Source organism: Sorex araneus, chromosome 5, assembly GCF_027595985.1.
Source record: "Sorex araneus isolate mSorAra2 chromosome 5, mSorAra2.pri, whole genome shotgun sequence".
Lineage (NCBI taxonomy): Eukaryota > Metazoa > Chordata > Mammalia > Eulipotyphla > Soricidae > Sorex > Sorex araneus.
Genome location: NC_073306.1, coordinates 170,651,689 through 170,669,951, shown reverse-complemented (window position 1 = coordinate 170,669,951; position 18,263 = coordinate 170,651,689). Strand labels below are relative to the sequence as shown.

General features: G+C 55.5%; 2 protein-coding genes across 3 annotated transcripts in view; one reads left to right on the top strand and one right to left on the bottom strand.

Moving 5' to 3' along the window:
• Nucleotides 1–7,083, top strand: part of RELL1 (RELT like 1) — a 64,639-nt gene extending 57,556 nt beyond the window's left edge. The window contains exon 7 of one of the 2 annotated variants that reach the window (XM_055138700.1): nt 4,956–7,083. The gene's annotated coding sequence lies outside the window, so the exon portion shown is untranslated. Of the gene's footprint in view, nt 1–3,838; nt 4,171–4,955 lie in introns of those variants that run through there. The other variant, XM_055138701.1, reaches the window with a different exon arrangement.
• Nucleotides 7,084–13,424: 6,341 nt separating this feature from the next.
• On the bottom strand, nt 13,425–17,001 carry C5H4orf19 (chromosome 5 C4orf19 homolog). The gene is made up of 2 exons (XM_004608070.2): nt 16,944–17,001; nt 13,425–15,205 (listed from the first exon to the last, which is right to left on the bottom strand). The coding sequence occupies exons 1-2, from the start codon at nt 16,973–16,975 to the stop codon at nt 14,443–14,445; spliced, it is 795 nt and encodes a 264-aa protein (XP_004608127.2). The 5' UTR covers nt 16,976–17,001; the 3' UTR covers nt 13,425–14,442.
• Nucleotides 17,002–18,263: the final 1,262 nt, after the last annotated feature.

The following is an 18,263-nucleotide window of genomic DNA, read 5'->3' as shown; positions in this document are numbered from 1 at the left end:
AATGGGTTCACAGCGAGACACACAGTTACCAGGTTGTTTATGAGTGGGTTTCAGTCACAGAGTCTTCCAACTCCTGTCCCTTCACCACTGTCCATTTCCTTCTGGGGACACTGGTGGTAGCATCATTTTATTCTTAAATTCTTTTATGAATGAGGTCAGTCACGTGGTGGCGCAGGTGAGGACCCCCAGGGGGTGCTCAGATGAAGCATCTGGGGGTTCCTGGCCAAGCGAGTCTGCAGTTCAATGCTGGCTGAGGAGGGCAGTGTCACTCAGGCCCCGGGGTGCTGGCAACCACGTGGCCACCATAGTGGTGCTCAGGAGCCACCACAACTGCTCAGCAGTGCAGTCCTTGCCCACGCAGCACGTATCCCCCTGACCACTGAGCCATCTTCCTGGCCCTTTGAAACTGTTCTTACTGTTTTTGGCTTTGGGGTCATACCCAGGGGTGTTCAGGGCTTACCCTTGGCTGCGTGCTCAGGAACCACACCTGGCAGGGCTCGGGCGGGGGTCGGGTGGGGTGAGGTGTGAAGCAAGCGCCCTACCTGCTGTACCACCTCACCACCCTCTAGGGATTCTCTTTGTCCTGTGATTGTTTGGGGCCATTCCTGATAGTGCTCAGGGCTTACTCCTGGTTCTGTGCTCTGGGATCACTCCTGGCAGGCTCAGGGGGTCATGAGGTGTCGGGGGCGGAAACCCGGGTCTCCCGTGCTTTAGACGTTGTCATTGGCTCCAGCTGGAGGTGGGCCGGGCATTCGGGAAGCTGTTTGCTGACCCCAGCTCTCCGAATCCTGATGTGGGGCGAGGAGGTGCCGCAGCCGGGCTGCTTTCCGCACTTGATCTTACTCCCGCCGGGCGCCAGGGCTCTGGCCCGCCCTCACGGTCCCCTTAGAGCTGTCGAGTTGGCGTCTCTGCTTCTCAGACAAGGGCAGAGCTCCCTGCTTGGGACGGGCCGGGCCATCAGCAGCGATGGTCTGGCGGGTGCCAGAGTCTGGCCCGGCAGCCCCCGGCCCCCACCTCGTCCCCCAGGGGATGCTGATGGGCCGCGCTGTGGAGCTGGTGTGTGACCCTCCTGTGTGGGCGCAGGTGAGGGTCTTCAGAGCCTTGGAGACCCCCGAGCGCCGGGAGGGCACGTGGGGGGCACGTTGGAGGGAGGCCCAGCTCTCCGCCGAGAGCCCGTGGAGGCCCCTGTCCCTGCCCCGCAGGGAGCAGGGTCCCTGTTTAGGGGTCTGGTTCCCCTGGAACGTTCTTGAGGTTGCTCCAGGTCAGCCAGCGATTGGTTCCAGAGCCGGGACTCGGGCTTCCAGCGCATCCGTTGCGCCCTGCCAAGGACTCAGCTGAGGGCGGCTCGCGTGCTGGGGTTCAAGGCTCCCGCCGGGTCCTGGAAGCGGGCGGTGACCAGGAGGGAGAGAGCAGCGTCGGCGCGCGCCTGACGGGGGCGGGTGGCGCTCTGACCGTGCGGCTCTGTCCATCCTGGCAGCTTCTGTCTCGTCGGGCCACGAGTCATTGGCACGAGGGTGTTCTGCGTCTGCAGTGCTCGGCGGGCAGTGCCCTATAAATGTCAGCTCCTGTTACTCACCAGCCGCTTCCTTCCCTAACGTGTTTGCCCTTTGAGGTCTGCGTGTGTCTGGCTGCTTAAAGGAGCCACATCCTTTTTTATTATTTTATTTTATTATATTTTTTTTTGGTGGGGAGGAGGCTGGGGGTACACTCTGTAGTCGTTAGGATTTTGCTTGTGGCTCTGTGCTTGCGATCACTCCTGGTGGGGCTCACTCGAGGGACCATGTGGGATGCCAGGGGTCGAACCTGGGTCTGCCGTGTGCAGGGCAAGCACCCTTGTTGCAGTACTGGCGCCCTGGCCCTTTGTTCCAGTCTTCATGCCGGCCCCCCTGTGGCTTCTCACCGCTGGTGGGGACCCCGTAGCCTCACGGGCAGGGCTGACCCTGAGCAGGGAGACGGCTCAGCCGGCTGGGGCTCTTGTTTCGTATGTGAGCACCCCGGGTTCAGTCCCTGGGACTGCATGAGCCTCTTTGCGTCTGCCGAGAGTAACCCCTGAGCACCTCAGACGTGTTGTCTCAAGAACAGAAGGAAAAAGGACAACCATGTTTTAAAGGCCTGTTTTCTGAAATGAATCTACTGGAGACCAGAAAAAGAGCAGAGAGGAAACTCATCCAGGTGAAACGCCCTGGGTTGAGGTGACAGAAAGAAGGTCCCCATTGGAAGTTCACCAGTCAGGGCATGTGGGGTGTCTTCTTTTTGTCCCTGTGATTGTCGTGAAATTGAGAGCAGCTGTGCAGGATGAGCGCCACCTTGACGTGAGTGTGTGTGTGTGTGTGTGTGTGTGTGTGTGTGTGTGAGAGAGAGAGAGACAGACAGACAGACAGACAGACAGACAGACAGACTGCATATGGGAGTGTTTTAGTGTGTGAGAAAGTGTGTATGTGTATGTGTATGAGTGTGTGAATGTCTGTGAGAGTGTGTGAGTATGTGTGTGAGTGTGTGTAGGGGTGTGTGTGTGGGTGTGATTGTGTATGTGAATGTTTTAGAATGTGTGAGTATGTATGTGTATGAGTGTGAATATGTCTGAGAGTGTGTGTATGTGTCTGAGTGTGTTAGTGTGTTTGAGTGTGTTCGAGTGTGTGTGAGTGTGTTTGTGTGTATGAGTGTTTGTGTGTGTGTGTGAGTGTGTTTGTGTGTATGAGTGTGTGTGTGTGTGTGTGTGTGAGTGTGTGTGAGTGTGGGGAGGGGGCTCTGCGGGGACAGCAGGGCAGTGCCGGGAAGCTTTCCCCTTTCGGTGCCCAGTGTCTGGCTTTCCTGGCACACCCGTGTGGTTCGGGTCTCACTTCCTCCCCGGTGTCTCGGGACCGCTCTCGGTGAGGTGCAGAGGGCAGCTGTGGTGCTGGTTTGGATCCAGATAGCGTGTAGGGGGAAGTCCCAGGGTAAGCCGTGACCAGGAAGCCGAGTGTGGAAATGCGCCAACAGCGGGGCCCCACCTAGGTGCAGAGTGCTTGAGACGGGCAGGGGCCGAGAACAGGCCTGGCAGGCCGCGGCCCTTGGGCAGCTCTGAATGGGCCGTCTCTGCCGTGTCAGATGCAAGCTCCTCCCGCGGGGGGCCCCCCCGGCCTGCTCAGGCTCAGGCTCCCCGCCCCGACCTTCCTGTTTCCCGGCTGCCGAACTCTCTGGGATCAAGGCAGCCAACAGGCAGGGAGACCTGAAAAGTAGCTGGGCGCCTGCTTTCCCCGTGGCCGTGCTGGAGGGCTTCCCGGGAGAGATGCTTCTCTTGGCGCCTTCTTCTCTCGCAGGGCCCCTCCGCATCGCCGCCGCCTTCCCTCCTGCGCCCGCGAGTGTGTCGAGCCCCGACTCCCCACACACGTGTCTTTCTGGCTCCACCTTGCAGCACCGCACAGGCAGGTGCACGTTCAAGCCCCGCGGGTTCTGGCCGTGCTGAGCAGGGAATCATCCCCTATATGGCCAGGCCTTGGGCTCTTGCTGCTTTCTTCTATTCCCCCCCCCCTTTTTTTTTCCTTTTTGGGTCACACCTGACGATGCACAGGGATTACTCCTGGGTCTGCACTCAGGAATTACTCCTGGCGGTGCTCAGGGGACCATATGGGATGCTGGGAATCGAACCCGGGTCGGGTGTGTGCAAGGCAAATGCTCTACCCATTGTGCTATTGCTCCAGCCCCTCTATTTCCCTTTTTAGTACACTGTTTTATTTCCTTTTTTTGCCTAAGAGAATAAAGTTCCTTATGCTGGCCTTTGACTTGGTGTATTCGCCCTCTCTCTCTCTCTCTCTCTCTCTCTCTCTCTCTCTCTCTCTCTCTCAACCACAACGAACAGGGAAGGGTTTGCTGGAGAGTACCTGTAGACTGTCATCCTGAAGTCTGAGCTGTGTATCAAGGTCAAGTAACAAATTGCCACCTGTTCATTGACTATGTTTTGACTCCTGCTGTCCTTGCGAGTCTGTTTCCTTTCTGTCCTGTTGGCATGTAGAAGCAAGCTCCATTCTAGTCAACACAACTGGTTTTTGTTTGTTTAGTGAGGCGACATCATTTTTTATTGATCAAAAAAAAAATTTTTTTTTTCTTTTGGGTCACACCCGGTGATGCACAGGGGTTAATCCTGGCTCTGCACTCAGGAATTACTCCTGGCAGGCTCAGGGGACCATATGGGATGCGGGGAATCGAATCAGGGTCGGCCGTGTGCAAGGCAAACGCCCTGCCCGCTGTGCTATCGCTCCAGCCCCTGAATGAAATTTTCTTAAAATTGAGGGGAGAGAAGGAAGAGGATGCATGTTGGCAGAACACAGGCTTGAGAGCGAGCCGTGGCTGGGTCTTGTTCCCGAGTGCGCTGTCCTCTTTGGTTTCCCTGCTCTGACCTGTCCGGACAGCCCTAGAAAGCCAGTTCTCTCCTGGGGTCGCCCGGTCTCCCAAATAGGACAGAAAAAGGCACTCAGGCATTCACATCTCTGTCATCGAGACCACTGCCAAGCAACAAAACCTCTGGAATGGTCAGGCTCATCACGACACAAGGGTCTTGGAGACGGAGCCTTGGGCGAGAGCGGGCTGTAGGGAATGACTCAAAACTCAGCCCTGCGGGCCCGGGGACGGGCTCAGTGGGACTGTTTTTCCACTCTTCTCACTTGCCCAGGGAAATGCCAGCCCCGACTGAAAATGCAGAACTGACCCTCTCCGGCGTGGCTGGGGGGAGCCTGCCTCAGGGAAGGCACCAAAGCACGCTCTCCCATTTTCCTGTTTTGACATCACCAGGGTTAAAGCAAACCAGCCCTCGAGGTTCACTTGGTGCTCAGGTTTGATTCCTCCTTGGTTTGCAAAGCCTTGGTAAGGACAGCTGTGGGCGGGTGGCACCAAGACGTCTTGACTCCTGTGTTTAGTCCTCAGGGGGATTGTCGGGTGGGACCCGGCCCGCACTTACCTGCTTCTGTTTTTTCTTGCAGGAGTGGTTTTACCTGAAGACTCCCCAGCCTCTGAAAACTTGAGAGAGAGGAAGTTGCCTAGGGAATACTTTTTTGCTACCTTTTGTACAGTTTCTCTCAGAGGCGGCAGGCGTGTGGACGACACGAAAGAGAATGTCGTGGCTAAGCTGTGTGTAAAATCGCTCGGAAGCAGTTTTTTGCGAAGTTGCTAGGAAAAATGGGTTATTTTTCCAGGGACTGAAAAGCTCCTTTTTGATCTTCTCAATCACCCCCCGGCCACGGCCCTTCTCAGTCCCTCCCTGGCCCCCCCCCCCCCCCCATCTTCCTGGGGCTTGGCTACACGCTGCAATCTTTCCAGTACTCTCACTCTGTACAGCGGGGCGATTTGTGTACAGTCTGAGTGTGTGTGTGTGTGTGTGTGTGTGTGTTCGCGCGTGCAATATTCACATTCCACTTTGCTCCTGAGTTAAGGGATCCTGTTACAGTTTCACAGTTACGGACAAACTAGACTCGGGTGGTGAAAGCCTCGGGCGCCAGACTCTGGGTTCCCAGGCCTGCTGCGGCCACGCTGTTCTCCGGCCACCCGGATGCTGTTGTCATTCTTACGACGCTCAGGCTAAGCGGCTTAGTCTTTGAGTAAAGGGGGATGTGGCTTCAAGCCTCCTTCTCCACCCTGCTTCCTTCTGCTGTCTTGGTTGTGTCGGCCCGCAGGCCAGCGGGGCAAGTGCTGCGGGCAGGTATCAGAAGGGTGGAGAACGCTTTCATTGTGAAAACCACTTGTAAAACGTTTCCACAACCCCGGGCCAGAACAGAACCCCACATGTCCACTGCTGGGGCAACACGGCCAGCGTGGTCTCTGCCACATTTCTCCTGGGAAGCTGCGGGCTACTTTTCCTTTTCCTGAAGTAACGCTCATCACCTGCCACCCTTGGCGGTCTCTTTCCTGGGGGCCCAGAAAAAAAATACTTGTTGCTTTTTTTTTTTTTTTTTAAAGCTTCATAGTTTACACACCTAAAAAGACTCGGACGCCAAGATGGTAATGCATTTATGGTAGGTCCAAGCCACAGGGTCCATAAGGGGTCCAGCCCCAGGAAATAGTCCAGTGAGGTCCAGTGAGGTCCAGATGAGGATGCAGCAGTGTTGGACCCGGGGCATTTCTGTCTCACAGACAAAAAGCACCTTTTCTCATGTGACTTCCAAAAGACAGTTTTCACAAACATGTCCTTCAGAGTATTTACGGTAAATATACTCATTCCATTCTGTCTGCCGTCCAGTTAAAAATGTCTAACTTTTAAAACAAGCGGTAGGTGTGGTCTCATGTGAATTCTTACAGTGAATTGAAAGACGTGGGTGTGTGCGTGTGCGTGTATGGTGTGTGTGTGTGTGTGTGTGTGTGTGTGTACACGGGTACATCACATACATAGGAGACTAGAGGAAATCAGTGGGGAAATAAATTTGATTGAGGTCCCAAAAGTATCAATATAGAGATTTTTTGGAGTGTGTACTAGTGTAAATAACATATGCAGTCTAGCCGGTAGTTTTAGTAAAAAGAGAAAACAAAAAAAGCATCATTTTGGCCTGGGGTGGGATGTAGGGACTTAGAAAATACACCCTCAAAACGGTGAGGGGTGGACTGTAAGCTATTGTACAGCTTTAATTATTTTTGAACTTTATTCAGGTTAGAGCACTTTGTTTCAATAGCAATACAACAAGCAAAAGAATACGCAAAGATATTTAAAATTGTATTTATACCGAGAGTGCGTTTTAAATATTTTCTAATACTTGAGTAGTTTCTGTCTGGCTGGCTTCCGACATGCCAAAAGCTAAGCATCGAATATTTTCAACACATAAGCTTTGTACTGGTTTATACTCTACTAAGAATCCTTAAGTGTTCCCAAGGCGGCTGATGTTTACATGCTCCGGGCTGGTGGGGCCCACACACGCTCACCCCGACGCAAGACACTAACCACCGCCCCCCGGCCCGGGACACGCAGACATGAGTTGGCTACCACCTCGATGTAAAAATTTGTAAAGGAAACCTTTTCAGCATTTTTTCAGTGTCAAATGTATTTTTAACTGTCTGGTTTGTACTTTTCCGACTTTTGTACTACCAAAGCAGAGTTAAAAATAAAAATGTTTCAGTATGGTCTGACCTTTTTTTTTTTTTTTTTTTAAATTATTGATGCAGTGGCTGGTATCCTGGTGAGAGCATCCATACTGGAATGCTCTAGCCGGCCGGCCGTAATAAGACCTTCTTGGAAGATATTATCTTATTAGAACCTCATTTAATTTCTGTGTCTGCCTTCTTGTTGAGATCATTAGACTGATGTGCTGTCTTGGGTTTGCCCTGGCCTCCCCTTGAGTAGCATTACCTACCAAGTCCTGGTAATTATGCTCAAATATGCTGGATACCTTCACCCCATCTCCCTTCACAGACTGTCCGTAGCAGCAGACAGTGATGACCGGTAGCGAGTCGGCATGGGCAAATCCCCCTAACCCAGAGGGTCTGCTGACTGTCCTCCTTGCATGTCCTTTTCTCAGTCCTGGCATCTCCTAGGTGTCCTCCGGCGGGGCTGGGCCCCTCCCCGCATCGCTCTCATCCCCCCCTCTTCATCAGACACCGGCCGGTTACTTTATAGCCCAGGTTTGTGCGTACTTGAATCACCGGAAAGATTTAAGAATTCCCAATCTCCTTGAGTGTGGGAGGGCCCAGGTTTGGCCCCGTGAGCACTGAGCACTGCAGGGAGCAACCCCACGCACCAGAGCCAGCCGTTACCTCCCCCGTCATAGAAGCGTTGATCTGTCTTCTCACCGCGGGCTGCGCGCCAGGCCACCAGCACGCCAGTGACACCAGAGTCCTCCCCGAGGGGACCCCGGCTGCAGGACTTGCAGCTTTGTCAGATGATTCCTGCGTGCCGCCGGCTCCAAATCCCCCTCTTCCTTTAGAAAGGGCTCGGCCTGGGGAGGGCCTGGCCGTCTCCCCTGGTCCCCCGGCGGGGGTCCATGCAGATGGTCTGCTCCTTCCCAGGGTCTTCTGGGTGGGGTGGCAGAGTGGGTGGGAGGAAGGTTAATGTGGGACCCATGGATACAGCTAGTGATGTCCAGCTCCCAACGGTGGCCCTCAAGGCTCCCTCCAGTAAAGCCTCTGCTTTTTTTTCTTTTTCTTTTTGGGTCACACTCGGCATTGCACAGGTGTTACTCCTGGCTCATGCACTCAGGAATTACTCCTGGCGGTGCTCAGGGGACCCCACATGGGATGCTGGGAATTGAGCCCAGGTTGGCCGTGTGCAAGGCAAACGCCCTACCCCCAAAGCCTCTGCTTTTTAAAAAAAATCATTACTAGAAGCATTTCAGAAGAGAAAGGTTTTTACTTTTTTTGTTTGTTTTGGACCACACCTGGTGGTGCTCAGGGCTCACTCTTGGCTCTGTGCTCAGGAATCACTTCCGACTAACTCGGGGAGCCACATGGGATGCTGGGGATGGACCCCTGGTTAGCTGTGTGCAAGGCAAGCACCCTGCCCGCCGTACTATCTCTCCAGCCCCTCCAGCGAGAAACCGACGTTCGATATATACCCAATTCTGCTCCAACCCTCGTCTAGTAGTTTCATTTCTTAGGGGTCCCTCCACAAACAGGAATTGAGTCTCGTGCTGTTCAGAAGGCGGGAGCCTGAGATGGAGTGAGTGACCGCCCAGCTGGTGCAACCAGGCCCCGTGGCACTCCCCGAGCTCTGGGGGCTGGGGAGCCTGGGTTCCCTCCTCCCCTCCACCCTGCCCATCAGACAGACACACACACACACACACACACACACACACACACACACACACACACACACCTGTGCTTGTCTGCACCCTGCCTGCTTTCCCCTGCCCCCGAGTGTGCTCCTGTCCATTCCTCTTCTTGCAAGGACACCTGTGTCTGGGTTTCTGCACCCCACCCCCACCCCACCCCGATCTGTCCAGCAAGAGGTTGTCTTAGCTTGAACGTATGTTATCGGGTTCATCCCCAAGCCTGAACTCAACTGCACATTTTGGGGAACCTCGTCTAAATGCCCAAACGCCCCCACTTCCTGCTGCCTGTCCCCCCCACACACACAGATCCCGGTGGCACCTCACCTCACCTCACTGTTAAGTAGCTGCTTGGGGGGGAGGGGTGCAGGTTTTGCTAGGGGCTCATCCATAGCCACGCCCCTCTGACCTCCCCCTGCCTCTCCCTTCCTCTCTCCTTTCTCCCATCTTCCCTCCCCCACTTTCACTTTTCCCTCTTGTGGACCCCCAAGCTGCTCAACCCACATCTTTGTTTCCCTGGGAGTCTCCCTATGGGAGAGCGGGATTTGGGCACGTGGGGAGAGAGCCCCAGGAGGAAAGACAAGGACCTTGCACCCGGGCACCACCAGGGGTCACTCCTGAGCACAGAGCCAGGAGTAGCCCCCGAGCACACTTGTCCGAGTATGGCCCCCAGAACCAAAATAATAATACAAACAAGGGCTCCTAGGAGTGACCTGGGGTGTCCCAGCCCCTCGTCCCTTCACATATGTGGACACGTGTTCATTTCCATGTGTGTATCCAAAAGCAGAAGCCCCTGCCTGCAGCCCCGCTCCATCGGCTTCTTCCAAATGTCCCGCCTACCTTACTGTGACGGGTGTCTCCTGGGGCGAGAAGCCCTGACTGTTACAGATGCCGCACCCCCACGAGAAGCCAGTTTGCCACGATGCCTTCAGGCTCCAGGGAAGGCTGTTTGCCAAAGACTCGAGGGAGTCTCCTTTCTCCAGGACCGTTTGGCACCCTCGGCATTCCGGGTTTCCTTCCAGTCCTGGTTGCAGTGTTTACAGTGCATATGCAGCCACCTTTGCTTTGCGGTGGTGCTTCACTAGAATTTGGATTTTTGTGGGGCTCTGTTTGGGGTGTGTGTGTGTGTGTGTGTGTGTGTGTGTGTGTGTGTGTGTGTGTGGTGTTGGGGTGGACATCTGGCAGCACTCAGAGGACCATGTGGTACCAGGGTTAAACCCAGGGCTCCTATATGCAAAGCTCCAGCCCTTGTTGCCTTCTCTACAACTCCTGATCTGTTGTTGCCTTAAAACAGGATGGCGGGTGGGGGGGGGCAGGAGGGATAGCACAGCGGGTACGGACTTACCTTGCTAGCAGTCGACCTGGGTTCGATTCCCAGCATCCCATATGGTCCCCGAGCACCGCCAGGAGTAATTCCTGAGTGCAGAGCCAGGAGTAACCCCTGTGCATGGCCGGGTGTGACCCAAAAAGAAAAACAAAACAAAACAAAACAAAACCAGGATGGGGGGGATGCTAATGTAGGGAAGACCTTGAGTTGGTCATTTTCGGCTCAAGAAAACCAAAAGACCAGGGAGGTGACAATACCCCCAACCCCCCACCTCCTGGTAGACCCGGGTGGTGGGCAGGTGCTGCCCATGGCTCAGGCATCCTGCGGAAGGGGTAAGGCCGGTCCTGCTGCTGCAGGGTGAGCACCCAGCTATGAGCAACGGGGCATGGAACGCGCTCAGTGGAGACGACTCTGCAGCCTGGCACGAGAGCGGCGGCGGAGCTCAGCTGCCCCCTGCACAGGCCGGGACCAGGGGACGTGGGGGTGGGGGCATGCCCTTCCTCCTGCAGCCCACCCACCCTCATCTCCAGGCCTCCGCGAGGGAAGCACAGACCGCCTGGGCCGGACAGCGAGGCCCCGCAAGTCAAGGCCGTCAGTACGGGCCTGGCCGTGGCCAGAGGGGGTTTAGCACTTGTGGGGCCTGCTAGTTCTTGGCGTCTCTGATCCTCCCCAGTACCGTTCCTCCCCAATCACCGCCAGCTCTGGACCTGTAAAACTCCGACCACCAGAAAAACACGGAGCTCTCCTTGGCGCCAGCACTGTGTTATCCCAGCAGGGGTCGCTGTCCGCCGGGTTTAGCTGGTGTCCTTGGGCGGAGCGGGACAGCAGCCCCCTCTGCTGGCCCAAAGGGTAAACTGCAGAGGACGCGGCTTCTCAGTCACGGGACCGAAATGAACCTTTCCAAACTCCGCAAGCAGAAAGCTCTTATGAATCAATCAAGCAAAAATATACTTGCATACACTTGGAGTGTACCCCTTCCCCACACAACATCTATTTTTTTTTGCTTTTTTTGGGGGGTCACACCTGGCGTTGCACAGGGGTTACTCCTGGCTTGTGCACTCAGGAACTACTTCTGGCGGTGCTCGGGCGACCATATAGGATGAGGAGGATTGAACCCCGGTTGGCCGCGTGCAAGGCAAACCCTATCCGCTGTGCTATCGCTCCAGTCCTGACACAGCATCTCTTGGTGTGACCCCCATAAACCAAAGTAATAACAATGATAGGATCAAATTTGATAAGGAAACAAAGATTCCAGGTTGGTGTCTTTCTCATAAGAAACTCCCAGATTCTTACCTGGGCGCTTATGCCCACAGTTTGCTAGTTTGAAAGTTGTTGGAAAGATGGAGAAAGTCCCCCCCCCCCCCCCCAATCCTGTCCTAGGAGTGGCAGCACTATGAGAAGGAGGGATGAGGTGAATCCACGATGCTAATAATGAGAAGGAAAACAAACTAAATGTGAAGTGCCCTAGGGCTGCGTTCTTGCCTGGAGGTTGCTAATGAAAGGAAAGGAATTCTTTTGTTTGCAAACCATTTGAGATTGTTAGAAGTGATCGAGGGTGCCTGAACATCTTAGTGAGCAAGATGCGGTTACCATGAAATGCTACCATTAGTCATAAATAGCCGTGTGTGACATGGGGCATCTGGTCTTCACATCTGGGGCTGGGGAGACAGTTCAGGGGCTGGGCCCAGGTCCTCCCTCGACCTTTGACCCGAGTTGCAGGCCTGAAAGTTCAGGCCTTCCAGACGCCACCCAGGCATCGAACTCAGAGCCCACACTCCAAGCAGGTTCTAGCCCCACACACTGTCTTCCTGGCCCTTTCATTGTTCTCTTGCTTGTCGCCATGCCCAGCTGGGCTCGGGGTGGTTGGTACTTGGAGGCCACCCAGCTATGTCCAACCAGTGTCTGAGACCCAGGGGCTCAAGCATGCAAAGCAGGTGCTCTGCCACTTAAGCCACCTCCCTAGTCCCTCGGTGTAATTTCTTTTCTCAGTGGTGGTGGTGCTCCCAGGTGGTGGTGCTCAGTACATCCACAGGTCCTACTGGCCATTCTCGGGCAACTGGGCCAGTGGTCCAGTGAAAGGGCCCGAGGATATGACGCTGCCTGGCCTCGGCGCTGTAAGGAAGAGTGCCACTTCTTTCATTCATCTTTTAAAAAGTTTTTGGGCCACATCGGCAATGTTCCGGGGACCATATGGGATGATGGGGATCGAACACATGTTGGCCCTGTGCAAGGCAAGAGCCCTGTCCGCTATATTATCGCTCTGGTCCCTCCATTCTTTTTTGGTATTTAGACTACACCTGGCAGTGCTCTGGGCTTACTCCTGGTTCTGTGCTCAGGGATCACTGTTGATAATGCTTGGGGAACCACATGTGGGGTCTGGGTTTGAACCCGAGTCTGCCACGTGCAAGGTAAGCGGTTTTTTTTTTTTTTTTTTTTTTACCTATTGTACTCTCTCTCTCTGGCCCAAGAAAGAGTACATCTGACAGATGTAAGGGTGGGGGAGGGGGAAATCATGTTTTAGGGTCAGGGAGATAGTATGCAAGGTGCGGCCTTGCAGGCAGCTGACCCTGCTTCTGTCCCCAGCACTGCACTGTCCTCCGAATTCAATGGTCCTGCCTGAGTTCAGAGCAGGAGTAACCTCTGAGCACTACGGGGTGTGCTGGCCCTTAAAAAAGAACAGAAGCCAGGGCTGGAGTGATAGCACAGCGGGTAGGGTGTTTGCCTTGCATGTGGCTGACCCAGGTTCTATTCCCAGCATCCCATATGGTCCCCAGAGCACTGGCAGGGGTAATTTTTGAGTGCAGAGCCAGGGGTGACCCCTGTGCATCGCCGGGTGTGACCCAAAAAGAAAAATAAAGAACAGAAACCCTTATTCATATGAAATCATCACAACATGCGCTTGATGGCTTCACCGTACTCCAGTTTTCAGAGGGAGGGGACAAAGACAGGAAGGCGTGGTGCAGACGTCCTCCCCTCTGTGTCCCGGGGCACGTGCAACTCTTACATGGACCCTCGGTGACCTGCTGTGCCTGCGCCATCACAATTCTCTCCGAAGAGATGTGAAAAGAGAAGAATGAACGACTCACCCAAGGTCACACGGTAAAGCTGGAAACCAGACCCCGACTGGTCAGATTTCGAGCCTGCATCAGGCACCACCGCCGCTTCCCCAGAGGGTCCCCCCGCCTGCCGTCCCTCAGCCGCCCGGGGCCCTGCTGGGCCTGCCCCTCCTGGAAAGAGCCCAGAGGCCACGCACTGCCCTCTGTTGGCGCTGACCATGAACCCTTTCATGGCAGGAAACGCCAGCCTGGGGAGAGGACACCCCCCCTGGAGTGAAGACAGACACGGCCGTGAAGGGTGAATCACAGTCCAGCGTTTAATGAACACCCACGGATAGCTAGTGTGCCGTTCTGAATCTCGGCAGCTTGAAATCCCAAAGTCGATGCAATCGATTTGAAGAATTATTTGAACCAACCTCTCCGATCCCAAAAGGAGTTGAAAAAGTAAGAATGTAAAAAAAAAAAAAAGAAAAGAAAAGTTAAGGTCAAGGTGTCTTAATATCACAGTACAGTGGCTGACCACTGCTGGCCGGCTACTCTGCTGGCCACTGGAGGCCAGACAAGTGGTCACGTCTTATTAGTTTCCTGGGTGGTTTGTCCCTGAAGGTGAAGCCATGTTTTGGTGCGGGTGGGGACCTGAGGGGCGCATTAGGCACTTCAAATGGATGGTGTCACCTTCTGCCCTGGATACAGCATTTGGTCTCAGGTGCAAGAGATAGGATGGACAGCTGGAGGGAAGAGTCAGAACCCTTGGGGACCCAGCCCTGGGATCTAGGAGCAGGTTCTAGAAGACCCGCCTCAGACCTTTTGCGGGAGGTGGGGGCTGGCACGCGGGCTGCGGGAAGTCCCCCTCCGGTTCCAGAATTGTGAACCACAGCTCTTCCGACCCCCGGCCCCCTGCTCAGGGATGCTCTCGGATGCCATCCGGTCCAGGCACCCAAGGAAGAGGTCACCCAGCCTGCAAAGTTAGCCCGCTGGGTTCTGTGTCCAGCACGCGCGCACGCGTCCCCCACCCCGGGGCGGCAGCAAGGACCCCCAGAGTCTCTGCGCGCACACGCGACCCCCTACACCACCAGGGCTGGCAGCTGGAGCCCCAGGATCTCTCTGTGCGGAAGCCGCCCCAGGGCGACAGCGGGACCCCCAGAGTCTGCGCGGACGCGTCCCCCCCACCCCAAGGGGTGGGCAGCGGGACATCCAGAGTCACTGTGCGCTCGCGTCCTTCCTACCCCCCGGGGTGGGCAACGCGACCCCAGAGTGTCTGTGCGCGGATGCGTCCTCCCCAACCCCAGGGGTGGGCAGCGGGACCCCCAGAGTCTCTGCGCGCGCGCACCCTCCGCCCCTACTCGGCCTCGTCCACCTCTTCCCCCGCCGTGGCCGCTTCCAGGGCCGCCAGCGCTTCGGCCACGGCCGCGTCCTCGTCGGCCTCGGGCGCGCTCGGGTCCCCGCGCGCCTGTGCCCACGCGCCCCCCAAGTCCACCAGGGGCGCCGCGGGAGGGGCGGGGTCCCCGTCCTTCCAGCAGAGACTCAGGCCGGCAGTGCTCAAGGCCTCGGGGGAGGAGTCCCGGCGTGCCCGCGGGGCCTCGGCCGGGTGTCCCCCGGGCTCCTCGCCCGGGCAGAGACGGTCCTTCTCTCCGGCCGCGGGGTAGTCCGGGGCGGGCAGCGCGGGGCAGTCTCCGTTCAGGGTGTCGGGGCTCGCCTCCCAGGCCTCGGGGCCCGCGTCCTGCCCCCCGACATCCTGTCCTTCGAGGAAGGGTTGGGACGGGTGCACCCCGTTCTCCGCACTGGCACAGGAGCCCCGATCATCCTGGGGGCCCCCCACGTCCCCCGCGGGCGGCAGCGCCGGGGTGGGGCCCACACCGTTGGAGGAGCCCCAGGTCTTGTCTGCGCCGCCGTGTCCCTCGCCCGGGTCCCCCCGAGCGGGCGCAGCGGCCCCTCTGCTGGCCGTCCGCTTCAAGCCCTCACTCGGATGCTCGGTTTTCGGCACCAAGGCTTGGCTGCTCGTCCTGCCTTTGAACTTGACATTCTCGTCTTCCTCTAACTTGCAGCTGTTGACCTCGTTGACGTAGCCAGGGGAGGGCACTTGGACCGGATCAAAGAGATAGCTGCGGGGGCAAGACGGAAGATTCAGACCCCCCTATCATCAGGGCTCGCTGCGGCTCTGTTCCCATCTACTCTCCCTGTCACATAACTTTCTGGGTGTCTCTGACAAACAGAGACGGTGGGTATAAGGCATTCTGCCACAGGAGCTTCAACAGAACCGCAAAAGGGGGCAGAGAAGAACGCATAGTTTTTCTTAAAAAGCGGTTCACCGGGGCTGGAGCAATAGCACAGCGGGTAGGGCGTTTGCCTTGCACGCGGCCGACCCGGGTTCGATTCCCAGCATCCCATATGGTCCCCTGAGCACCGCCAGGAGTAATTCCTGAGTGCATGATCCAGGAGTAACCCCTGTGCATCGCCGGGTGTGACCCAAAAAAAGCAAAAAAAAAAAAAAAAGGGGTTCACCGAGGGACTAGGGAGGTGGCACAGGAGTAGAGCTCTTCCCTTGCGTGCTGGGGGCCCTGGGTTTGATCCCCCCGCACCATGTGGGGTGGAGGAAGTGGTCTCATGGAACTTAAAAAAAATAATAAGGAAAAGAAATGCTTCGTAAGCAGAGAAATAAGTGATTGAGTACGGATGGTGCATCCCCTCCATGGACTGCTCTCGTCATTAAAGTGCCATGAAGAGGCTGGAGTGATAGCACAGCGGGTAGGGCGTTTGCCTTGCATGCGGCCGACCCGGGTTTGATTCCCAGAATCCCACATGGTCCCCGGAGCATCCCCAGGAGTTATTCCTGAGTGCAGAGCCAGGAGTAACCCCTGTGCATCGCTGGGTGTGACCCAAAAGCAAAAAAAAAAAAAGTGCTATGAAGTCTGGAATAATGTGACAGATGCTTCCCACCAATGCGTCCTAAACAGGTGGCAGTGGAATTACGGCAGAATCAAACTCCTCTTCTGTGGAAGGAACCAGAGTAACAGAGCTGAATTGCTGCTGTTTGGGGGCTGCGCCTGGCCCAGGGCCCCTCCCAGGGGACGCTCAGGGGATCAGGCTCTCCTGGGGGCCAACCCTCAGCTCCCACAGCAACGCCTGTGCCCAGCCCAGCTGAGCTGCATTTGGGAAGGGGGCGATATCTTACTAGAGCAATCTCTCCCCACCCCATCCCTGGCTATTTTATGTTGAATTTTGTTCCTGAGTCTTAATATTGTCATCAAATAAAATGTGGAAAAAATTTAAAGGACACAGATATGACGGGGCAATTTAGTCTCTGTGACGTCATCACAGGCATCAGCCGAGCCCCTGCCTCTCTGAAGCTCTCTGTAGAAAGAAGCTTAACATCCAACTCCAGGCAGACTCTGGGCGAAAGACAGCATTCTCCCACAGGCTCTGGGGAGCGGGCAAAACGGAAGAAAGAAAAGCTCGAGAGAGAGTAGGCGGCCAGATGTGGCCTTCAAAGATACCTGAGGAGCTGGAGCAATAGCACAGTGGGGAGGGCGTTTGCCCTGCACGCGGCCGACCTGGGTTCGATTCCCAGCATCCCATGTGGTCCCCTGAGCACCGCCAGGAGTGATTCCTGAGTGCAGAGCCAGGAGTAACCCCTGTGCATCTCGGGGTGTGACCCAAAGAGCAAAAAAAAAAAAAAAAGATTCGTGAAAGTCGTTCCAGGCTCGGAGTTTCTTGGACATGCTCCTCAGGTTCTAGAGAACCATACGGATGGACACAGGGACTTTGAACCTGCCAGCCCCTCGTCACTGGCACCCCGTCCCATTCCCAATTCAGGTGGGTTTCGTTGCCAGATTGACTTACCTTTGTATCATCTTACAGCACCTGCACCCCATCTGGCTTATCTTGTGTTAGCATCTGGAAGAGAAGGAGCACCGAGTGAGCGCCATGCTCGGACTCGCCTGCTGGCTCTTTCCTGGACACCCGGTGGTATTGAGGAACAGGGTAACTGTAGGTGTGGCAGCACCGTCCTATCTGTGAAACCACCCATTCCCAGCTCTCAAACAAGACGCACTGCTGCCACACCCATCCCCCCCCCCATGCTGGAGGAAAGCCCCTTGTTTTTCAGGCAGCTGCTGGATTCTGTTCCCCGGGGCCACCCACAGGTAAGGATCGCCACCAGGCAGTGTCCATCTGAGTTAACCTAGAGAAGTCCTCATCGCCTCCAGAATTAAAGGACAACAGGGAACGGACTGGTGAAAAATTGCATCCCTCGGTCCAGACCCAAGTTGGTTACAGCCAGAGTCACACAAGATTGAGCAGAACCACCTCAGTGCACCAACACCTCTGGTCCAGAGACACAGCAGCGAGTCCCGGGAGACACCACATCACCAGAGGTCTCTCCGGGCCCCGTGCTGAGCCAATTTCACTGGCTCCAGATCAAGCCCCTGAGACCATGAGCTTCCACAAGCAAGGACTTGGTCCAGGCCCTGGTCCAGGGATTCCCAATTGAATCTCAAAATGGATTAGTGCCCTACAGAGATGTCTCTGCACCCCAACCATTTACAATCTTAGAATTCGAGAAGCGTGCAGCCACAAACGTGGCTATGTGACCTCTCATATTCAAAGTGAGCAATAGAAAATAAATGATCTAGCGTCTGCCCCTGACAGGCAGGCTTGAATGCTGGTGGGAAAACTCAAGCAAGCTATAATGCCCCCAAATAGAGAGACTGTATTGGGGAAATTGTCTGCATAGAGGCAGGGTGAGGACTGGGATGGGAGGGGATACTGGGTACATTAATGGTGGAAAATATACACTGGTGGAGGGATGGGTGTTCGATCATTGTATGGCTGAAGCTCAAACATGAAAGCTTTGTAAATGTATCTCATGGCGATTCAATAAAAAAAATACACTCTAAAAAAATAATTGAAAAAAAAAAAAGATTGAGCAGAACTAAAACTGCCTGTTTTCTACCCTAAGTCCTCTGGCCACCAAGCATGGACTCCACCCTTTTGAAATTCAAGGATGTGCCTTTTCTGTTTTCTGGCTTCCCAGAGGTTGACGGTGGCCAGGCAGAGGGGACGGGGGGGTGGGGGGTGTCTTGCCCTCTCATTTCCCACCTATGCATTGACCATCCTTTCTTAGGTTGCATTTTTTTCTTGCTAACTGCCATTGGAATCAAA